The sequence below is a fragment of the Xyrauchen texanus genome, chromosome 41 (assembly GCF_025860055.1).
Source record: "Xyrauchen texanus isolate HMW12.3.18 chromosome 41, RBS_HiC_50CHRs, whole genome shotgun sequence".
Taxonomy (NCBI): domain Eukaryota; kingdom Metazoa; phylum Chordata; class Actinopteri; order Cypriniformes; family Catostomidae; genus Xyrauchen; species Xyrauchen texanus.
The window spans coordinates 11,121,999-11,146,277 of NC_068316.1; the positions used below are offsets into that span (position 1 = coordinate 11,121,999).

Here is a 24,279-nt window from a genome sequence, read left to right on the forward strand (position 1 = left end):
TTTTGCAGGAAGTATATGCATAGTACACCGAATCCTGTAATAATATACTACCATATTAATACTAATTTTACATCATGCATTTTGTATAGTATGCTAATTCTCTGTATGCATATGTTACCCAAATTACCTACTGCAATAGAGTGCAACAGTGCCCGCCCTCTTATTCAGCCATCTGTGATCCGGAGGTATTTTTTCCCATTCATTTTTCCTGTAGACTTCACATAAAATCCTTCATAAATAGTTGTAAGTTATGAACCAAACCAACAAGCTCCAAGGTAAATAACAACATCGTTAACTTTATTTTAAGGCATAAAAGTATTTTCAAAATCGCTACAAGACTGTGTACTTTCCGTCTTTACTGAGGGCATGGACTACAGTCCCATGAAGCATCATGAATGATGCCATTGAATAAAAAAGATGGTAACATATGAAATTATTGATTTTAGGTTGTTGATTATAAGTATAGAACACTATACAGTATTTTACTTTTATTGCAAAAAATCCCGGTATGTATAAACGGATAATTAGTTTAAGGGTGAAGAGACACTGACTCAGTTACATCATTTACCGTGATTCATGATAGTGGGCGGTCACTCTGAGGCACATTTTGCAGGCTTGGTTGGCTGTAGTTTTCTGATTAGCGAAGCTTTCTTTGCTGGATTATGGGTAATGAAGTTGTTTTCCCATGAATTCCGCTATCAAACACAATACTTATTTAATTTTTAATTCCCCCCCCCATTTCTCCCCAATTTGCAATGCCAATTCCCATTAATTATTAGGTCCTCGTGGTGGCACGGTTACTCACCTCAGTCTGGGTGGTGGAGGACAAGTCTTAGTTGCCTCCACTTCTGAGATCGTCAGTTACGATCATCAAAACCTTATCACGTGGCTCATTGTGCATGACACAGTGGATACTCCCAGCATGTGGAGGCTCATGCTACTCTCCGTGCTCCACGCACAACTTGCCACGTGTCCCATCGAGAACGAGAACCACTAATCGTGACCACGAGGAGGTTACCTCATGTGACTCTACCCTCCCTAGCAACAGGGCCAATTTGGTTGCTTAGGAGACCTGGAATCACTCAGCACATCCTGGATTCAAACTTGCGACTCCAGGGGTGGTAGTCAGCGTAAATACTCGCTGATTTACCCAAGCCCCCTCAAACGCGATTTTTAAACAATAAAGTTGAAATAACGTAGACCGATGGCTTCAAAAGAACCATATACCATAGAGGATCAACCTTTAAGCTCAAGATATGTCTGTCTTTACAGGTTTACAAGTTATCGTTGAAAACCAATTTGTCTATGGAAGAAGATGCAGTCTTCATTATGTATAGTGTGTGTAAAGTATGCAAATTCTCTATGCATGGGATTCCCAGAATACCTACTAAATTTGGCAAAATGTGCCACTTTGGCAAATACTGCCATACTAATCTTAGTGTTTCAAATATGGAAATTCTCTTTATGCATGGGATACCCAGATTTCCCACTACATTTGGAAAAATGTACATGATACCATACTCTGGAATGGCATACTGTCATACCTAAATCAAATCACTTTATTGTCATTCAAACATATGCACAATTGCAACAGTGGGTGAAAGTCTTTTATAATTTATATATAATGCATACTCGTAGTATGCATTATATATATCCAAATTAACTACTACATTTGGCAAAATGTTCAGTGTACAGAGGAGTACACTACAGTATTCCACAATGCACCTTTTTATTTCCAGTGTAATGACAAGACTCAAGAGAGATAATTTAAATGCTTAAGTATATATATTTTTTTTCTAAAGTTAAAAAAATGCTAAAATAATGATTTGTTTTCCCAAGATAACTGCATGCTACTGACTATCAAACATGCAGCTTAATGAGATAATGTGACAATATTGTAGCATATTGTTGTTTGAAATGTTTATTGTTGCATATTGCAGACTGTCTCACATACTGCTTTTTAAAAATAGTAGGCAGAATACAGTGTGAACTTAGTAGGATGCCAGTATTTCATTCCAAACATAGCCTTTGTTAAGGTACATTCTGTACATTTCCTTTTTCTGTATTTAGCATTTAGTTTCTGATGCCAGTTAAGAACAATCACTTATACGTCAGGGATCTAGAACTTTTTAGTTAATCTCTGACAAGATACCATATGGTTTTTCAGTTAGTAGAGACTAGAAGCACTTTTCATCATAAGAGTAGAGATGAAGCTGTAGGGCGTAAATCCATCAAACATGCTCCTATTCACCATCACATCTATAACTATGTTTCCATTTAAGGTTTTTTTTTTGTTGTTTTTTTTGCGACAAAAGTTGTAGCGCATCAAAGTTTACCGATATAGCTGATGGAAATTATCGCAAAAATTTCACAAGTATTGACATAAGTGTCACAAAAAACTGGTTTGGAAAAATACTTCTTGTCGAGAAAATTGGCATTAATGTCAGTGTCACATGACAGAATTTACCCCAGTCGTTATGCAGTGGTAATCTTGAGGATGTGGTATGCATCCTATACACATCTTCCTTCCAGAAGTGCCAACACCAGTATCTTTCAGGGACATCTGAGAGGTGAATTGTACACAGTTAGCAATATACAAGCATTTCTGTATGGATACAGCTAAGGGCAGATTTCTTTTGCAATATACAGAAAAAGTGTTTATTTTAAGCATGAGGTCATCATGCACACTTTTTTTTATCTATAAAAGATGATGGAAACGGGCAGAACAGGGCAAATTTCACATACATATTTTTTCTGCATTTTCACATTGTCAATAACAAAACTGCATGAGAATTGGACGGAAACTAGGTTAATGATTTAGTAATATGGCAGCATACTTAATTACTATCACTATCTATACTATTATTGCAATGATTTGCACATTGTATTCAAATTAATCAACAAATTTCTATCTAATCAGTTCTCAAGCTCCTCCCCTACACCATTATAATGTGCCATTTTTGGATTGTTTTTCATACTACTGCATTAGGATATGTCATTTTACAAATGAGGAGTAATATGAGCTTAATATCACTGTGAATGTGCACTAACTGCTAGGATACAGCTCCTACAAGCATTAACATTTAAAAATATATATCTATACAGTCTACTGTACCGTATGTTGTCTATGTATATTTCATATAGCTGCGGATTTGTCAGGGCTTCTCTCATTAATACTTTCCAATGATGGAAATGCTGTTAATGAGGACAAATGGGACTTGTATGAAGCTCTCTTCTTATGTCTTTCCCTCTGTTTTCCACCCTTTTCCCCATTAATTCCCTCCTTTTCTCTGTAACATCTCCTCTACTCAGAATCACAGTGGTGGGAATGTGTTGGGTGAGGAGATGAACTGTGTGTAATTCATTCTGAAGAACACATACTGGGTGATTTTAGTCTTACAGATGAATGCACTTCCTGCTGCTTAGATCTGCTTTTGTGTCTTCTGCAATAGTCCTGAAACTTGGCTGCTGTGTGCACAGATGATACGTGTCCGTCAGAAGTGTCATACCCATTCAACATTTTTTGACCCAATTGAATTTTGAATGCAACTTAAATACAAATAAATAAATGTTTATTGGGTCTTTGATAATAAATGAGTTCTTAGTGATTGTGCTTTTTTTTTCCCCTTCTTTTTTTGCTTTGCTTTTGTTTTGTTTATAAGACTGTTTTTAATGAAGTTGAGTTCAGGGGAAGTGCAGCTTAACAGGTAAACATGAGAGAATAATGAGAGACCTGTTATTTCCATTTCCACATTCCTGCAGCAGTCCTTCACTTCCTCTTGAACCAAGGAAAGGTCCAAATTGCGTAACACTTTTGGAGTTTCATCCAATCCAAACAGAGTTGTCATATGGTGGCATTGACACACACACACACACACACACACACACACACACACACAAATTGGTACGGCCAAGAGCCCAGAATCATTCACACAGCTTTTTGGGCCTGTTTCAGTAATTCTAGGAAGTGTTTTTTCACTGCTTTTGTATAATGATGGTACTTGATCTCATCAACACTGCATGTTCAGTAATGCTAACAAGATTCATATGATACACGTGAATGAGGTTTTCTCTCTCCTCTGTCTCTCTGTAGGGACGTCATGTCAAAACGGGCCAGCTTGCTGCTATCAAGGTCATGGATGTCACAGGGGTAGGAGAGCAAGCAGACAAGATCACCTCAATTTCCTGTTTCACTCTCGCTCACTTTCTCTTTTTTTTTTTTTTTTTTTTTTTTTTGTCTCTGATGGTTTCACTTTTACACTTTCTCTGTGTGTGTATGATGTCAGTCACACACACACACACACACACACACACACACACACACACACACAGAATACACAAACATGTGTGAGTCTCTCTCTGGAAACTGTGCCATTTGGGCCTGAAAATGTCATGATTATGTTTAATAATTTCATTTAAATAGAACAATCGATTCAAATATTTAATGATGATTTTGTAGTTAATTTGCATTTTGTTATTGTGTACAAATTGTGTAAGATTTGGGTTCGTCATTTTGTGTAAAATACACTCGTAGTGAAATATGTGCGTACATTCAAAGACACAGTGCAAAGGTAGATTTAGGCACGTTCATGCAGCTACTACAGTATATTGAATAAAAAACTATCCCCACACTTTAACTCTCCCTAAACCTTTTTGCCTGTCTCAGCAGTCCTTTGATGATCATCTTTTACAGTTATACAAATTACAATTTTATTCCCAGGTGATATATCAAATTTGTTCAGCTTTGATGATAATTGAATTTCACAAGCAAAGATTGCAAATGACTTTAGTTTTGTTAAATGTCCCAACTGGATTTGATTTCAGTTATAAATAAATTATCTGTTGAGACAGCCATCATTTACTGATAAACGGCAGCTCTGCTAGGAGTCTGTTAAGTGTGTGTGTCTGTGTGTTAAACATGCACATCTGCAGTGCTGCACTTACAGCAGTTCTGGCCTGTTTAGGAATCGCACAGATCAAAATTAAACCGTTATAATTAAATACTCCTAACAGCAAAAAAAAAAAAAAGCATGATGTTAAATATTTTTAATTGCATGTTTTAATTGCAACTTTGCATAAATTGCAAATGCATAATTGGGTGATGAATTAGGACATGCAAATCGGCTGATTTTCCAATAAATACAAAGATTTAAACTAACTATTGTTTTATCCAGGATTGTTTTATCGCTCTAGCAAATCTATCAAGTAATGTGACTAAGTGCAGTATTCTGTTCATTATATCAGTAGTATGTCATGGGCACAGAAATAGTGCTTATTCCTGGATATGACATGCATGTACACACCAACCAGGATACATAATATTTTCTGGCTCTGTCCTGAGTATTTTCTGTTTTATTTGTTAGGATGAGGAGGAGGAGATCAAAGCGGAGATCAACATGCTGAAGAAATACTCCCACCATCGGAACATCGCCACCTACTATGGTGCCTTCGTCAAGAAGAACCCGCCTGGCATGGATGACCAGCTCTGGGTCAGTCTTCAGCAGAAAGAATCAGGGTTATATTAGTGTATAAATTTATTAGTGTGTGTTTTGTCACACTGACGATGCTTGCATTCACTTAAGAAAACTGTTTATTCCGGGGGGTAATGTGGCGTTCTGAAACGTGGATGAGAACACTGATTTCCTTACATCGCTTAAGGGATTCATAGAAAGCGGTTTATCACATCCAGGTTTCTCCCAGAGAACGTGGCTTAATGTGGTCATGTAAACATTTAAGTGAGCATGTACGTGAACAAACGTCATAGGATTGAGCCCAACAAAAGTCAACACAGCGGAAACTATAAACTATAAAGTTGAAATAATTTAGACGGATGGCTTCAAAAGAACCATATACCATAGAGGATCAACCTTTAAGCTCAAGGTATGTCTGTCTTTACAGGTTTACAAGTTAACAGTGGGCAAAGGATTTACACTATAAACTATACCCATTTATACACTCCCTCTCGTTCACCTATAGTCACAGAAGTACATTGGGGGAATCCCAGAGTTTTACATAAGAGGGAAACCTGTCTATTGCAGCCATAAAACAAGCCATAAAACTGTTTTTTCAAAAACAAAAAAACAACAACTGGATTATCTGGAAATAAAGCGAAGCAATGGAGTATAAAAGAGCAAAGTCTTCCTTGGATGCCATGTTTGATATTTACACAATCGTTGCTGGGAAATTATGTTGCTGTGTAATGAAAGTAAAGCGTACGAGAGTAAAGCGTACGCCGCTTAGACAGTGCATGTAAACTGGAACACTGCTTTTTCACATTAAGCTGTGTAAAGCAGTCAGTGGAAAGGAGGAGGCGAGAACCGGCTTGATAATACAAATAATATTTTAATGAGAAACTTAAAAGACACAAACACACACGACGGACACGTCCGTTAACTATCTCTCTCTCCCGCACAATCCTCCACAGTCGACCTTTATCCCTCTTGGAGGCTTGATTAGCCTGATAAGGGACCGGGTGTGTATGATCACGACCCGGCCCCGCCCTCCGCCCTGCCACAAGCTGCTTTTCTGGTGTCCATGTAAATATAGTCATTGTATCGCATTTTGCAAACTAAGGCAATAATCAAACTAGTAGTGTTCAGAAGTCTGATTCATTTGAGGAATTTGGTTGGTTTGGTTAAAATCCTGAGTTAAATGCTACTGTTCCTTACAATGTGCTTTTACTCAGTTATGTAACTTAGGGTTTTTCAAAGATTCCAGATTTTAGAATTCATTTCTAGAGAACAGTTGTCTCAAAGTTAAATACTGACACCCAAATTGAGATACTTATTGTTTTTGTGCCAGATAAATACTGCTGTTGTATGACATTTTATGCATAAATTGAAAATCCAAAAGTTTTTAATTTGCAGTTTCAAAGTAGCTTGCCCAACACTGGCAACACCTTCAAACAGTTGCTGATTTCTCACCTAAAAACTCAGTGCTGCTCACACTCTGTACAGAAGTGTCAGAGCCTTGTTGTTTTCACCCCTGTGCATTGATTGTTGGCGCAAGCCGGCAGCCTCATTTCCTCTGTGGTGAGCTCTGTTGTTTTTCTTTTCCCGGCAACACAAAGATATGTGACACACTCAAGAAATTGCAGTTGTGCTGCCATTAACATCAATTCCAGAGTCTGTGGTCAGCACATCTGTCCTCAGACTCCATCGGGTGTCTCTCTGAGAAGGATTTCCCTTAGTGGAAAAGCATTGTTGCCAACTCCTCAGTCGTGACTTTGGAACATCCCAGAGGCCAAACATGTTTAGACCTATCTGAGTGCTAGCTCATAAGAGGACTAAACAAACAATGTACTTCACTTTAGAAATCACATACTGTTCTGCTCGTCAATTCCATTTTATTGGTCTTTATTTTGCCCATGCAGGTTCTGAAGAGGATTTGGTCACTTTAGGAAAGGCCTGGGAGCAAATGCAAAGCTAAAAAAAACACTAATGTGTTTTGTTATTAAGGACAAACTGTAACTATAAATTAATTTCAGAGGATCTTTTATAAAAGATTTATTATGAATATTTAATATTTCTATATATAATATTTTGAATATACACTTATGAGCCAAAACATTATGACCACTCACCATAGCTTGCTCACTGGGGTTATTAATACAATTATCATTTAATTATTTATAAACACTATTAAAATTTGTATTTTATCTAAATTACACAATGATGATTAATCGACTTTATAGACATTACAGTTCTTATCGTCTGTTAATGCTAATATTCTGTAAAGCTGCTTTGAAACGATGTGTGTTGTGAAAGGCGCTATACAAATAAAATTGACTTGACTTGACTCACTGGTGAAACGATTAACATTAACTTCTCATCTCTTAACAAGACCATATGTCAAGGTCTGGGTAGATTAGATGGTAAGCGATCAATCAGTTCTTGTAGTCAACGTGTTGAATGCAGAAGCAATATGCAGGAGTAAAGACCTGAGCCACTTTGACTAGGGCCAAATTGCTATGGCCAGACGACTTAGTCAGAGCATCTCTAAAACGGCAAGGCTTGTGGGGTGCTCCCGGTCAGCAGTATTGAGTACCTACCGACAATGATCCAAGAAGGGACAAACCACAATCCGGCAACAGGGTGTTGGGCACCCAAGGCTCAAGGGCATCGAAGGCTATCTCGACTGGTCCGTACAGACAGAAGCTCTACTGTGGCACAAGTCACAGAAAATGTTAATGGTGGTTAAGGGAGGAATGTGTCACAATACACAGTGCATCGCACCCTGCTGTGTATGTGGCTGAGGTCAGAGTGCCCACGATGACCCCTGTTTATCGTCGAAAGTGCCTACGATGTTAGAACTGGACCTTGGAGCAATAGAAGAAGGTCGCCTGGTCTGAGTCCCGTTTTTTACATCACGTTGATGGCTGTGTATGTGTGGGCCATTTACCTGGTGAAGTGATGGCACCAGGATGCACTGTGGGAAGACGACAAGATGGTGGAGGGAGTGAGATACTCTGGGCAATGTTCTGCTGGGGAACCTTGGGTCCAGCCATTCATGTGTCAATTTGACATGTGCAACCTTCCTAAACATCATTGCAGACCAGGTGTAACAAGGTTAAAATGGTCAAGGAGGAGGCAAGAACCGGCTTAACAGTCAAAGTAATATTTTAATAAGAACTTAAACAAAGACACACAAACATAAATGTACACGGCAGCTGCGTGTGGCTCTCTCTCTCCCGAACTGCCACATCTGGCTCAGCTTTATCTCTCTCCTTAGCTGATTAGCCCGATTGGGGGCCGGCCGTGCGCACTTATGGCCTTGCCCTGCCCTCCTCCGTTCACACTCCTTCCTCCTTTGCCTTAGGCCAGGGAACCCCCGGCATGATGTACACCCTTTCCGAGGAGGGGGCGTTGCCCTTCTGGCCGCACCTGCTAGCAGACTTTCCCCACCTTCCGAGAACTGGGAGGGGGAAAAGGGTAGAGGGAAAGAGCGAGTCAGAGCGACAGAGAGAGAAAAAAAATTGCTTGCTGGTTCCCAGACACGCCGTTGCCTGGTCCTCGAACACTCCTCCACCCTCTGGCGGACAACAGCTGCTCCTCCCCGGGTGGATCGGAGGGAGTCTTCTGACCCCTGGTGGATGAAATGCCCCTTCATGTTCTGGTTGCCGTTAGCGAGCCCACCACTGCTAATGGCTTATTACTTTAAACAAAAAGTAAATTGGTTTATGGAAATCTTACCTAAACACATTATCTGTTCCCTCGCAATAAGTTTTGAATTCCCTCGCAATAATTCTGATATGCCAGCATTTTGACATTGGGGTAGGTTCACACATGACCACTAAAACAGAATAATGGCACTTAATTCATGGCTCTGAAACAGCATTTTTACCATTCATGATTTTCTGAATTTATTGTCATCATTTATATGTGTCTGTAGTTGGTGATGGAGTTTTGTGGTGCTGGCTCAGTGACAGATCTGATCAAAAACACAAAAGGGAACTCTCTAAAGGAGGAGTGGACCGCTTACATCTGCAGAGAGATCCTTAGGGTGAGTATATGTGTCCTCCAACTAGACACATTTTTAGATATCATAAATATTTTTTCACCTTTTTTTGATCTCCATGTTTAACCTTTTGAATGATCTGTTTTTGATAGGGTCTAACCCATTTGCATCAGCATAAGGTCATCCACCGTGACATCAAAGGTCAGAATGTTTTGCTCACAGAAAATGCAGAAGTCAAACTAGGTGAGTTCATGCCCCTGATAACAACCGCAGATCAAATTATGATGAGCATGCTGTTGTAAAAAGCTCAATTTAGATGTTTAAGTGTTTTGATTTAGTGTTGAGGATTACCAAACTAAAAGTATATTTGCTACTAACCTAATGTTTCAGTAGTATAACATTAGGTCAGCTTTTCCAGTAACTAGCTGTTTTTCCAACAAGTATCAGTGTAACATGACAAATGCTACACCAGTTTTATCTTTCACTGCATTTCGCAAACAATCGTACAGTTGAGTAAGTTCATGAAATTATCAAAACATACTCTTAGAATGTTCTTTGTTCATTCCGTTTTTAATGAATGGGTTAATACATAAATTAATTTCACTTTTCCAAGAACGGAACACCTCATTTTTTGTGAGTGTTCAGTTGTATCTTATTGTTTTTGTACCATTTTTAAACAAGTTATTCAAAAATACATAAATGCAATTCACACAAAACAATTACTTAAAAACACACCTACTATGACATGTTTTCAGTTTCTGAATTTAAAGTCATTTTGGTATTTTTTGCGGGGGTAAAAAAACAGCAGGACACTTTTGTTTTTAAATATTATTAATATTTGGAAAACTTGCTTTCCACCAAATCAAAGTCGGGTGGTTTATCCAACATAAAGGTAGCCGTAATGTGACGGATAAACCATAGAGGGACCCCTAAGACTGTGAATAAAAGAAAAAAAATATTTTGACATTTATATGAAAAGGCACATTTTGTACATGTCAAATGGAGTAACTCTAAGCAAACTTCTAGATATTCGTGACTACAAAATGCATGATATTTGTAAAAAAATATATATTGGAAAATATGCAGTTAATATAAGTTTTGCACATTCACATGTATTTAAGGGGCAAAGAAAATATTTTAATACCTTTTACTGGATAGTTGCACCCCTTGAACATTTCATTAAATATAAAAAAAAAAAGATGACATTTATACGAACTTGATATTTGTGTTTTTAAATTAAGATTTTTAAAGATTTTTCTTTTTTATCATCTTTGGCAATCTAATTTGTCAACAACCCAATTAAGACTTTTATTCGCCCCCTTAAATAGCTTCAATGTATTTAGCTACTTTTTGTTACTAACATGTAGTGTAGCTAACTTTTAACCTTTTTCAAAAGTGTAGCTTTACTGTATCTAGTTTAAATTATGAGTAGCTTGTAGTATGGCTAGCTACAAATTCAAAGCAGCTTCCCCAATACTGATTTTAATTGGTTGTACTCTGCGCTGTGTAGAGGAACCTGTGGCCCTCCTCTGAGTTATTAGGGCTTGTCATTGAGTTGTTAGGGTTTGGGAGACAGTTCAGGCTGGTTGCTATGACAACACTGCCTGCAGTGACAAGGGATGAGTGGCACAGAGGCAGATGGCAGTATGCACTTCATCAAAGACCTCTCTGCTCGTTACAGCACGCAGACACATTAAGGCCAAATTTTCCCTGTGTGTGTGTGCGCGTGTTTGTTTGTGTCTTCAACAGTTGATTTTGGTGTGAGTGCACAGTTAGACCGCACCGTTGGTAGGAGGAACACATTTATTGGCACGCCGTATTGGATGGCTCCAGAGGTCATTGCCTGTGATGAGAATCCAGATGCCACATATGACTTCAAGGTACTTCAAGTGTTGCTTATTTATGCTGTCACTTTCTTGTGAAAGCTCCTGATTGCTTTTTTGTGAGGGTATTTTATTTTTTTTACTTAAAGTAATAGTTTACTTTCTTCAGTGGAACACAAAAGGAGATGTTAGGCAGTGTGTTTATCTCAGTCACCATTCACTTTCTTTGGATGTTATTGGATCCTAGTCATTCTGCCAAACATCTCTTTTTGTGTTCCATGGAAGAAAGTCATACGGGGTTGGAACATCATTGTAAACAAATAATGCGACGGTGTGTAAAAGATGACAGACTTTTCATTTTCGAGTGAACTATTCCTTTAAGGCATTTGGGTGGGAAAGATTGTCTTGGGAAAGATTGCCCACACCACTTACCGTCTAAATCCCTGTTCATTATGTTACAGAGTGATCTGTGGTCGCTGGGAATTACGGCCATTGAAATGGCAGAAGGAGCCCCTCGTAAGTCCAACACGATGCACAAAGCAATACAGTGATTGTCTTGGTGCTGATTACTAACACTTGTCACTTCTCACAGCACTGTGCGACATGCATCCCATGCGCGCTCTCTTCCTCATCCCTAGAAACCCAGCACCAAGACTTAAGTCCAAGAAGTGGTGAGTTCCACCTCCCTAAACTGCTCATCATATTTATTTTCCAATAATATAAGCAAGATACACCAGATACAGGTGTACTGATCAGGTGACCTACCTACCTAGACAGCAATATAAGGCATCATATGCAGACGTTCAATTTTAAAGCTGTTCCATAATTTCAATAATGTCTTCATAAAGAATAACAAATTCATCAAAATCATTGAAAAAATATTTATTAGACTGATTATCCAAGAAGCACAAGGATAAAGTGATATTATAAATGAACTTAAATGAAATTTTAGTTTCAGCAGATATTCATGTCAGAAATACGAGGAGGAAACACATTTAACAAAATATTTAGTTAATGTAGCCTACATATTCAGCTTCATCTGGTAAGAAGAAAAAATAATGAAATAATAATCGAATTAAATAATAATAACCTTATAATAATTATGAATATTATTTTTTATATTTTATGACTAGGCATATACAAGGCATATTTTATTTAAAGAAACTATAAATGTAATGGTTAAATTTTAAAATGACAGTTTTATTGACATTTAAAACCCTTCCGGTTTAAGCCCCTCCCACATCCCGTTCTATCTGAATACAGATACAGATCATTTTGCCATTTGCAACAGATACAGATAATGGCTTCGCTGCACAACCTTAGTCTCCATACACATTTAAAAAAAAATTCTAAGATCTTTTAACTTGATATGGTGTCTATAAAACGTGGCATGCTGATGCGAGACGCTTATGAAACAGCTGTCAAAGATGTCAGTCTAGTGCATTTTTACATAGAAAAACAACTCAAATGCATTCTGTGGTAATCTGTGGTCTAAGACACCTAGTTTTGGCCAAATTTTAAAGCAGGATCACGTGTCCTTTGTGTACAAGGCAATCCCAGAATGCATTACGACAAGCTCTGTAATAAAAATAAAAAATCCACAAGTTGTGAAATGTCAATTATAATTTACTTTTCATTCAATACCGAAAAGTATAAATAAAAGTTCCATCTATTTAGAGGTGGACCGTTTTACCTAATAGCATGTATTTATGCTCATTAGAGCTCATTAGCAAACTGTGAGGCAATATGTGTGTAGTGTGGAGTTGCTGCTCATTTAAACCTTTTCAAATCAGTCACTTACAAAAGGCAAGATTCCATTTCAGTTAAAAAGGCAGCAGCCTTGTAAAGCAGTTATCTAGGAAGAAGACTTTTTTTCTTTTTTTTTTTCTCGGATTCTGGATCAATGTATAATGTATCTTCAGGCAGAGATATTGCAGGGGCAGGGTTAAGCAGCATTTAAACTGGCCACTTGAAATAAATAATTTAATAGAAATGCGCAAGCTTGTTAACTTAATGAGCTGTCCGTCCACTATGCACTTCAAAAATGCTACATTTTCAGCCAGAGGAGAATTCTCTCATCTCAACAGAATATGTGGGTAGAATACATACATGCTTACATACAGAAAATATGATGACTTGCATATCAAGTCATCATATTTATGATTGCAACACACACAAACATATGTAACATAACAGAATACGGAGAATAAGTACCTGCTTTAACCTGCCCATTTTCCTGTGCACATTCTCCTTGCAAAATCTGACAATGTTAGTGCAAGTCTGATTTATTGCCTTTGAAGACAGCTCATTGATCTTTCGTTGCATCCTAGATCAGATCATTTTTCATGTTTATTAATTTGTTTATTGCCTCTGTGTGTGAATGTCTCGCAAAATTGGTTATTTTATAAATCAAATCAATCAAAATGAGATTCAGGATTGTGCAGAATATTGCAGACTGCCATTTATGAGTATTGAGAAGCCTGCTATTGCTGTCAGTGGCCACCCATTATGTTGATTGAAAGCGTAAATTTATTGTATTTAAGAGAGGCTTTGCCTAAATGTAAGAGCAATGGGCAGGTGTGTGATTTGTAAAAAAAGTACATGGGTTCAGCATACTGAAATGATGTGTGAGGGTAGTTTTCCAGAACAAAGTAATTGGGCTGTCATCTGGACCCTGTCATCCTTCTCCAGGTCAAAAAAGTTTCAGTCATTTATTGAGAGCTGTTTGGTAAAGAATCACAATCAGAGACCCAGCACTGAACAACTGATGAAACATCCCTTCATCAAAGACCTCCCCAATGAGAGACAGGTCCGAATTCAACTGAAGGACCACATTGACCGGACAAAGAAGAAGAGGGGAGAGAGGGGTGAGTTCACTTTGTTTTTTGATAGAGCATTGTTCAAAAGTTTGATGATCACTAATCTAGGATTAGATGGTGCTACTGAGATCCTGTGGAACACATTCATATTGATAGACAAGAGGTAGCTGATCTTAGACCAGCGTTCTTCAGCATACAGTACAATAAGTTATTCAAAAAAAGTAATCGCTTACAAATGACGAATTCCCTAAAATAATTTTACTGATTACTTCACAGTAAATGTTATCACACTACTGATTACGTTTAAGTTACTCTTTTATTATCACATGCAAATATAATGTTTACCACAGACCTTATTTTACTGAAGTTCAAAAGCCCCATTATAAAAACCCATTGGAAAATCCAGAGGGAACCCATTAAGACTTCCGGGTTCGCCTACAAATTTTTGTCATGGCTGAACCGCTCTATTCTGTTCTATTCTATTTACCAGTATTATTTTAGTTTTGAATGAGAATTTCAGTGATGATTTTCATGCCAATTTGTCCCATTGCTCTCCGTCTGAACATTTCTTAAATATTAGAAGGGTTTATTTCTGACTACGGCATTTGATTGTCTGTTTCAGATGAGACTGAGTACGAATACAGTGGAAGTGAAGAAGAGGAGGAGGAGCGGGACATTGGAGAGCCAAGGTACATCAACTCATAGCATACACAAAAGCTTGCAGAGAAGTTGTGGGTATAGAAGCCAGCTGAATGACCTCAAGATGATGAAACCTCTTCATTGCAGCTCCATCATCAACATCCCTGGAGAGTCTACCCTGAGGCGGGACTTCCTGCGCCTGCAGCTGGCCAATAAGGAACGCTCAGAAGCCCTGAGAAGACAACAGCTGGAACAGCAGCAGAATGAGGAACACAAGCGCCAATTACTGGCTGAGAGGCAGAAACGCATTGAAGAACAGAAAGAGCAAAGGAGAAGACTGGAAGAGGTAATAAATGAGAGAGGACAATTTCAGTGTAAAAGCCTAGTTTAAATGGCATTTGTCAAATGGCCTTGGTAACTGTTAACTTAATATCTGTAAATGTGAAGTATTCGTTTAATTATTTGTAAATACATAAACAACAGCAGAAGTCTGATTTACCAGTCTAACACTTGGAACAAATATTGCGCAAGACAAAGATTTTGCTTCAAAATAACATAACGTTTGATTGGATAAATGACCTTTGACTTCATCAACGAAACATAAGGGAAGCGTTTTCTCCATTTTAAAAGTTTATAAGCCTATTTATTTTTCTATCATAACTATGCATGATTAGTTGCATTGTTGCATTTTATTATTTGCATTTAGCATAATTTTTTCAACTGCCCACAACCCTATCAGAACAGATAGAACAGAATGACTCATTTTTAGGTCTCAACCCACCAGTTGAGAACCACTGTACATACCCAGAGTGCTTCACTGTTGTGCAAAGTCCAAATGGCAAGAACTGCTTTACTATATCTTTTTGGTCACACTCAGACACACACTTCCTTTTGCGTGTAATGGCCCATGAGATGACTGCTGTCTTGTAATGTCCCTGGGCGACAATGGGCTATGATCATTCCACAGGAAAGTTACTCAATATCTTCAGAGTGGCTGCAGGGAATACTTCAAACGCCAGAGAAAGAAAGCAAGATCAGTTAGCTGGCAAAGATATTCCTGAGTTATGTGATGTAGGCTTTTCTCAATAGGGAAGGGAGAAGAGAAGCTGTGGGGATGAATCAGGCCGCCCAGTTGGGCTTCAATCTCTCATTCAGCACATCTAACTCCCGCTGTTCCACTGTCAGGCTGCCTCGGATGTGCATGGTTCCTGACAACAGCCCCCACTGGGGCAAAGCCATTCAGCATGGCTGCCTGCAAACCTGTTGGTGGAGGAAAGAACTACAAGTGTCAGGGTGAAGATGGGTTTTAGCTTACGGGCCATTCGTATGTTTAAAAAAGCTAGATGCGGTGCAATAAATGGAACAGGATGCATGTTTACTTAAAAAAACAAAAAATGGCGCTGAAAAAGCGTCTAAAAAAGTTAGATGGCACGCAGCAAATAGAAGAGAATGCAGGTGTCCCAGACGTGTTTTTAAAAGTGAATGGTCTTTTGAATTGACATTGCATCATGAAAACCGTGCTCATGTGCGAGATGCTGAAAAAACAGTGAGACTTGGCAAATAGTCAGGTGCATGTTTACATAGAAAAACAATTAAAAAACAGTGGAGACGGACACACAACCACATTCAGTTTGTTCATACCAAATATTTCCATGTGTCTAAAAAAAGCTAGATCGGCTGCAACAAATGGAACAGAATGCAGGAGTCTTGAGACGTGTTTTTAAAAGTTCAAGTTCTTTTAAATTGACACAGGATCTTAAAACATAGCGCTCTTTCAAGAGATGCTGAAAAAACATTGCAACGCCAAGCCGTCCAGCCGTGTTTGCATAGAAAAACTATTTAAAACAGTGAAGATGGTCACAAAAACCAGTTCGGTTGTTTGACAAATGTGTTTTCAGTTGTCGTCAAACGGTACTAGGATGCAGTACAATGGAGCATTTTAGAAATTCTCTGTTTTTCAGTGAAGGAAAATGCTGTTCTTGTGTGGATGAGAGGCATAGCATAATCAATGTGTTTTCAAATTAAACAAATATATTTGTGTGGATTACTGTGGCCTTGGAGGGAATTTTAGGGTCTTATGTATGGATGGAAGAATTAACACAGATAATTTTGTTTGTGGTGTCACAGCAACAGCGACGGGAGAGAGAGCTCCGGAAACAGCAGGAAAGAGAACAGAGAAGGCGCTATGAAGAGATGGAACAGCTGCGGAGAGAGGAGGAGAGGAGGCATGCAGAGAGGGAGCAGGTACATGTGAACACAATCATACTCTGCACTAAGAAAACCTGAGAGGAAAGAAGCAATGCCATGTTTTTAATGCTCGGTGCCAATAAGATGTGCACTAAAGATGTACTTTTTGTACATAATATTTACTCAGATTTCACTAAAATGGACAGAGCCCCTTAGAATAGTGGTTCTCAAATGTTTTAATAGCAAGGCCGCACATAGTCCAAGACCATATTCAAAGGCCCATCCATTTTGGCTTAGTTACGGTATTTCCGCTGGTATTTTTGCTGTAATGATGACAAAACTGCATGGTTTTCAATATTGATTGTTATGATTTAGCTTATAAATACATTTTTATTCTTTTAAGGCCCCCTTGGAAGTTTGCTACGGCCCACTATTGGGCTTTGGCCCCTTAGTTGAGAATCCAAGCCTTAGTGGACAGGGTGATAATTTGTTTCTGAAATAGTTGTGCATGCCCTCGCAATATGTTTACCATGGTTTACTATAGTAACCATATTTAACCTTGATATTCATAGTAAAATCATTAATAATATTAGTAATTTATAATTGTATTACGGTAATATTATAGGGAAATGAAAACTATGGTAATACATTATTTTTTTCATTTCTATGAGTTTACTACAAATACCATTGGTGTTAACCATAGTAAACACAAGAATTATCATGGTTAATCTAAAGTATACTGTATTAAATCCACAGTTTCTCTCCTAAAAACATGGTTACTACAATCTTAATATAGTAATACCAACTAAAACAAATCATGGTTTGCCTACAACAATCATAGTTTCTACAATATTACTATAGAAAATGATTTCCAAAAACTATGATTCGTACAGTCTATAAAAGTAATATAGTAAACCCATAGTGAAGGAAATAAATCCTGCCCTGTCCTCTAAGTGGCTCCTTAAAAATATATTTGAACATTTATACATAACAGTGTATGTGTTAAATTGTTTTATATACTTTATATATGAAATGTTGTGATATGTTGGCAATGCTGTCTGTGAATTTTATAACTGACACAAACGTTAACACTTCTATTTATGTTCCAAGCAGCCATGCTTATCGGCTGTTACTGAGAAATATTTATCTGCTAATTAATCAGCTACAGTAGGTAGATATATTAGCCTTTTGCTATTAAAAAAAACACATAATCTACTGTACTTAAAGAGGTAGGGAACCTCAACCATGCAACAATTGTTCAGAGTTCAGAACAGGAAATAAAGAATTCCCTCAGATTCACCACTATAGAGAGATCAAGACAAGATGTACTTTGTGCCTTTTATATAGATTTATTAACACTTTCACACACATTACCTTCTGATAGGATACTTGAGGCTGTATTCACACTTTCTAAAGCAAACATATGTATCCATACTCTCTATTTTTCAACCCTCTTATAATCATGTGTAATTCGATGTGCACTTCAGGCTGGCTTTGTTCTCGACAACGCTGTCCGCTCATATATGCATATCAGACTCTCATATGCCTGAATTCCTTATTTAAAGCATTGTCTAGTCCATGACTCACTTCCTTCAGGGAGGAAAATGTTCTGCAGGATGGTACAGTATGCATATTTAAAGCACCCACCCACCCTCACAAATATGGCTGAGCCTCTTGAGTCCTCTTCAATACTGAATAAGGATGTCTCATGGGTTTATATGCGTGCAGAGATAAATAAGTGTGACTGACCCATTAATGACTTTGAGCCTTGTGTTCTTTTATTGTATAAGGTACTATACATAAACTATATATACAGTGCACACCATTTATATAGAGAATAAATGCCTTAGGGACAATTGTGTATTTTGTTCTGTCACATGTCAAATGCTAACTGAAGCTGGCTGGGCTTAAAAGCAATAAAACATGCCAACATCTTTGTCATAAAGCATTTCATGGTTGTGCAGTTAATGATAAGGGCAGTGTCCTCCGTTTCTCTATAATGTCTTCATAGAAACATATAAGCAAATCCAGGCATGTTTTCTCTCAGCTAAAATTCCATTGTTTCTAATTTGAAACTAATAACTCTCACTGTTTTCACAAAATAAGGCAAATGTCCACAAAATATGCCAGTATGTCTGCTATACATGGGGCCTTTCTTCCAAAACACCCCTTTTTCTCTCCAGATATCTTCTTCAGGGTTCCCAAGGTCATGGAATACCTCGAAATATCAGGAAACTTTAAAATTGCATTTTCCAGGCCTGGAAAAGTCATGGAAATGTCTTGCATGTAAAAGCTTTGCTGTAAAATATTTCATCGTCTAGATGACCACGCAAGTCATAGTGGTGTCCTGTTTGTGAGTAAATCATTCTTTGAGTCAGCTCTTTTAAATGAATCAATCAAACATGTTCACAAATTGGTCTAAAAGATACTTTAGTGAATCAAACAATCAAAATGATTTTTAAAAAGCCTTAATTTCTCCATCACGTTCATGGAAAGTCATGGAAATGCATGGGTCAAAAAGTGTGAAAACCCTGCCTTTTATACATTTTTTAACTCTGGATTTCTATCCTAGTGTTTCATTTACACTCACACATAAACCTATTTTTGGTCTCTTGATGGTATACCCGTTTAATGTGCATGTATACGCACTGAGCACTTTATTAGGAACGTTATACTAATACAGGTTAGGGCCTCCCTTTGCTCTCAAAACGGCCTCAATTCTTTGTGGCATGGATTCCACAAGATGTTGGAAACATTCCTGTGAGATTCTGTTCCATAGTGACGTGATTGCATCATGCAATTTCTGCATAATTGTCAGCTGCACATTCATGCTGTGAATCTCCCGTTCTACCTGCATGAAAATCCCAGGAGATCTGCAGTTACAGAAATAATCAAACCAGCCCGTCTGGAACCAACACTCATGCCATGGTCGAAATCACTAAGATCAAATTTATTTCCACATTCTGATGGTTTTTTGAACATTAACTGAAGCTCCTGACCATTGCCACACGATTGGCTGATTTAGATAATCACATGAATATGTAGGTGGACAGGTGTTCCTAATAAAGTCGTTAGTGCGTGTGTTTTTCCACCACGTAGACCTATTCAACTAAAGCTGCATTAGGCCAGAAATGTCATTTAAATGATTCTTACTGCAAAATGTCATCATCAGACACAAACCCAAAAATATCTGTCATTACAAATGAATAATTTGTTTAATTGTACACTGCCCAACCCTAGTCTGAATTAAAGCACTCTTGAGGATTTGATTGGTGTCTCTGAGCATCACAGAAATCAATCACATTTTTTGCCATTTAACTGAAACTTTTTAATCTAAAGCATTTCTGTAGTGCAAGTTCCCCTGTAGCAGTCTGGGGTTAATTGGCCTGCTCCTGGCCAATTAAGATCAGGGTTTTCAGTGAGTCCCATGTGCATGAATGGCCCATTCCAGGGTTTTGAACACGGGGCCTTTGGGTCGCCAGTCAATATCACATCATCATAACTGCTAATCACAAATTTGCCCACGTGGGATCTAGGCAGAACAATTTGTAGCAAGTTATTATTAGTTGTAAAGGTCTTCCTACCTTCTGATTTGCTTGTTTAATCCTTTTGGTCTTTCATTCCTAACTTTTTGAAGGCCCTCATCTATTTTTCTCCTCCTCTCTCTGTATCTCTGGTTTTTCCACCTGGTGTGCTTTGCTTTGGGGTTAGGAGTATATCCGTCGACAGTTAGAAGAAGAACAAAGGCAGTTGGAGATTCTACAACAGCAGCTCCTCCAAGAGCAGGCACTTCTTCTGGTAAACTAACATCTCTGACCTTCACTGTTCTTGCACTATATTTTCTTTTCATCTTCTGTGCTTGTGGCAGCTGTCGGTCCCCTCTGTGGTGCACACATAGGGAGTATCGACTGTGTGAATTGATTTGGGGCGTTTTGGGTTTGTGGCAGCACTGTTTGTTATTGTTCAGTGCTCAGGGAAATTAGACTCAGGATCATGGGTATCAGGCCATCAATTGGATTATCTCATAAAGCTGTTGGTTCTGTAACAAGACTTCTCTTAAGAGAGCATCTAGTTATTTTTAGAACCACCAAAAGCCCAAACACGTTAACATTTCCCTGCTGGAAAAAAGAAAGAAAAAAAAAAACAGTTTAAAAGGACAGTCACCAAGAAATAATTTACTTATCCTCAGGTATTCCTAACCTGTATAACTTTCTTATGTGGAACACAAAAGGAAATAATTGAATGAGTATCCAAGTCTGTCTTATTCAATACAATGGCAGTTGATAATGATTCACTCCTAAGCTTAAAAAGGACCCAAAAGGGTGATAAAAATAGTCCATGTGACCAGTACATCATAGTCTGCCCAAGCCATATGGTACGTTTTGGTGAAAAACAACCTGCGATTTTTCAGTGAAAGTGTGGATGTCCGTTGCACGTTCATGAGTGCTATGTGAGAAGCTCGTTCAGATTGGCCTGCATGTTCACGTGTTGTTTAGCATGCTATTATTCTTTTAACTTCCTAAAACCTGAACGTGACTGCTGTGTGCATTTTTCATTTATCTTTGTGATCTGTAACTATTAGCACCTAATAAACATGCAAAAAAAAAAAAAAAGTTCTAGAGTAAATATTTTTCCTAAAAACACATAGAAACCAGCTACCATGTTCCAAAACACAGCTTAAAAAACAAACCAGTAGAAGGATTTTCCCAGCAGAGTTTTTTTTTTTTAAAAAATTTAAATTGTGGTTTAATCTTGGAGGTAATCAGCTCCATATGTTCCTCAAATTTTGCTCTTGTCATCCTCTCTCTGTCTGTCTTTTCATTCTCTGTTGTATCTAGGAGTATAAACGGAAGCAGTTGGAGGAACAACGTCAGGCCGAGCGGTTGCAGCGGCAGCTCCAACAGGAAAGGGCTTACCTTGTCTCACTGCAGCAACAACAACAGCAAGAGCCACGGCCTGCGGACAAAAAACAGCTCTACCACTACAAAGATTCTGTCAATGCTAGTGACAAACCAGCCTGGGCCAAAGAGGTACTGAGAGATATGGTTACAACTGTAACACTATTCAGTGCTATCTTTGAAGATTCTTAAGTCATTGTTGTAGAGATTACCTGATATACAGTATAAGCAATATCACACTAACCAGAGCACTGCTTTGATTCTGTTGGCATGAGGCTGTGGGTTACAGGACAATTATGTTTGTGGTATTGCTTTTATACAACAGCTCTATAAACAAAATTTAATATCAAGTAACTTGCATTTTATAATGGGACCAGTTCTTTTTCTACTTTTAGGCGCAACTAGATAGTCATTAGACTACTACAATAAAACATTCAAAGCATTATGAATATTTTAGATGTTGTAGAGTAATTTATGCAAACAACGCATTAAATACTTTAAGTCTGTTACTTTACCTGTGAACAAATTCTGTTCTTTAGAGACCCACCAAACGGTGCCAATTGTAATAGACCCAATATTGAAGAATCGATAACTGATTAAGTAGAGAGGTGTGAATGTCTTTACATCATAGAATGTCTATTTGTGATATTCTAGTCAACTGCATGTTCTTACCTGATATAACAACAACTTGGATTAGTCTCGAGAACCAGAGGAACACATTCAGTTGACTAGGTTGACTCTACCAAACATAATTCAGTGCTATTAAGTGTCCATTGTCTCATTAGTTATTTTTGATGGCTTCATTTTGTCGAAATCCACAGGCATCTCACGTCATTTGATTTACTTTTTCCACATGGTTTCAGAATCCACAGGATGCTTATGGTTATCGTGCCCTGACGCGGTTTGTCATGCCCCTCTTTGCGGCCTCAGTTTTGTGGGTGATAATCTGAATGCTTTTGTTATGCTTATCTGAACACAGGTCATGAGGAGAACTCAGAGTAACTCTCCTCGAATCCCTCCCAAGAAGCACCATTCATTTAACCACCCTGGAGAAAAACAGGTTGGCCACCACCTCCTCCTTGACAAAAGCCCGTATTATCAGCCCACCAGGCCCCCCTCATACCCCGCCGCCTCATCCTCCCACTCAAGCGAGATGGAGCTGGCCGAGCCTCAGCTCAGGATAGTCAGTGGGCCTAACGTTCCTAGAATCCGTGTGTCCTGTGAACCAGATCCATCCGAGCTGGCCCGAATTGCCCAGCAGCTCATCGACCAAGAGTACCGTGGCCGCACTCCCGGCCGCCCCATCAAAGGGGTTGACGTAGAGAAAAACATATATGTTTCAGAGGTCTGCCTTTTACTAGCATGGTTCTCTTGACTCGTATGTGACTCATTCCTACTTTAAATCATGAACTAGATGATTACCGATCTGGTCATGTTATCTTATTAAACAATGAATGGGAAATCTCCTTTTTCCAAATTTCTATCTGGGCATTTAGTTGATCATGTTTGGAATGCCTGGTCTCTGTTTTCCTCTCGTTCTCTGAGTAAATCAGTTCCTGTAGGTTCTAACTTTTAGTTGAGAAATTTGGGTGGATTTTCTTTGGGCAGCTTCCTTTCTCGCAGTCGTCTTGTTCTAATTTTCTATCATCTTCAATAATCTTCACTTTTGATCTTGTCACTCCTTTTCTTCTAACAGAAGGCTGATGACAGAAGTGCATGGGTTTTGTTGGGCAAAGATGAGAGGAGTTTGGATGTGCCAGGCCAAAATCACAAAAATTATGTGGTGTTGTGTTGTTGTAAATGGGGGTTGTTCTATACACTTGACACAGATTGTGCTCTTAGGACAGTGTGTTATTTCACATCCAAACATCCCATTTCTCTCTAAGAAAAAAAATTCCGATATTTTTTTTTACGTTGGAGGAACATTATTTTTCTCACTAACATGGCTTTTTCTGTACTATCAGTCGCTCAACTTCTAGAGTGGTCGTAACCGGTTCCTTTCATGTCCAGTAATGCTCGAGAATGGCGCATGACCATATTTTCACCTCCTCATTTGTTTGTATGATGTTCATATATGTATTTGGGAATTTAGAATGGCTGCCAAGATGATCTACAACTATTTTGCTCATTGTCTTCTCTTTTATAAACTTTTCTGTCTTTACATGTTCAACCTGACAAATGCTCTTCCTTTGGTTCTATTTGGATGTTGTGTCAAAAATATTAACCATATGTGTTTCATCTTTGCTTGCGGAGTCGTTTTTAAATGGACTTGTGGAAGTGAGGAAAATATTAACTTGCTTTATTTAAATTTGAGGTGGGGAGATTTTGACAATGATTCTAAAAACTTATTCTCAAGTGGTTATATTTTTCTGAACAGGAAAAAGATTGACTGAGAGTATGTATTTTTCAGTTATTAATAAATGTACAATATACTTCTGTACAACATTTAATGTGATA

At 38.2% G+C, this 24,279-nt stretch overlaps 1 protein-coding gene across 7 annotated transcripts in view; it reads left to right on the plus strand.

Annotated features, from left to right (window-relative positions):
- LOC127634157 (TRAF2 and NCK-interacting protein kinase-like) overlaps window positions 1–24,279 on the plus strand; it is an 81,084-nt gene that overhangs the window by 25,626 nt on the left and 31,179 nt on the right. For 3 of the 7 annotated variants that reach the window (XM_052113566.1, XM_052113570.1, XM_052113569.1), the window contains exons 3-16: window positions 4,094–4,150; window positions 5,364–5,489; window positions 9,391–9,501; window positions 9,609–9,699; window positions 11,206–11,336; window positions 11,741–11,795; window positions 11,872–11,950; window positions 13,971–14,146; window positions 14,721–14,787; window positions 14,885–15,083; window positions 16,865–16,981; window positions 20,636–20,722; window positions 21,763–21,954; window positions 22,802–23,167. In XM_052113566.1, the coding sequence (XP_051969526.1) occupies window positions 4,094–4,150; window positions 5,364–5,489; window positions 9,391–9,501; window positions 9,609–9,699; window positions 11,206–11,336; window positions 11,741–11,795; window positions 11,872–11,950; window positions 13,971–14,146; window positions 14,721–14,787; window positions 14,885–15,083; window positions 16,865–16,981; window positions 20,636–20,722; window positions 21,763–21,954; window positions 22,802–23,167 (1,854 nt within the window). The remainder of the gene's footprint in view (window positions 1–4,093; window positions 4,151–5,363; window positions 5,490–9,390; window positions 9,502–9,608; window positions 9,700–11,205; window positions 11,337–11,740; window positions 11,796–11,871; window positions 11,951–13,970; window positions 14,147–14,720; window positions 14,788–14,884; window positions 15,084–16,864; window positions 16,982–20,635; window positions 20,723–21,762; window positions 21,955–22,801; window positions 23,168–24,279) is intronic. The other 4 variants (XM_052113568.1, XM_052113573.1, XM_052113571.1 and 1 more) reach the window with 3 other exon arrangements.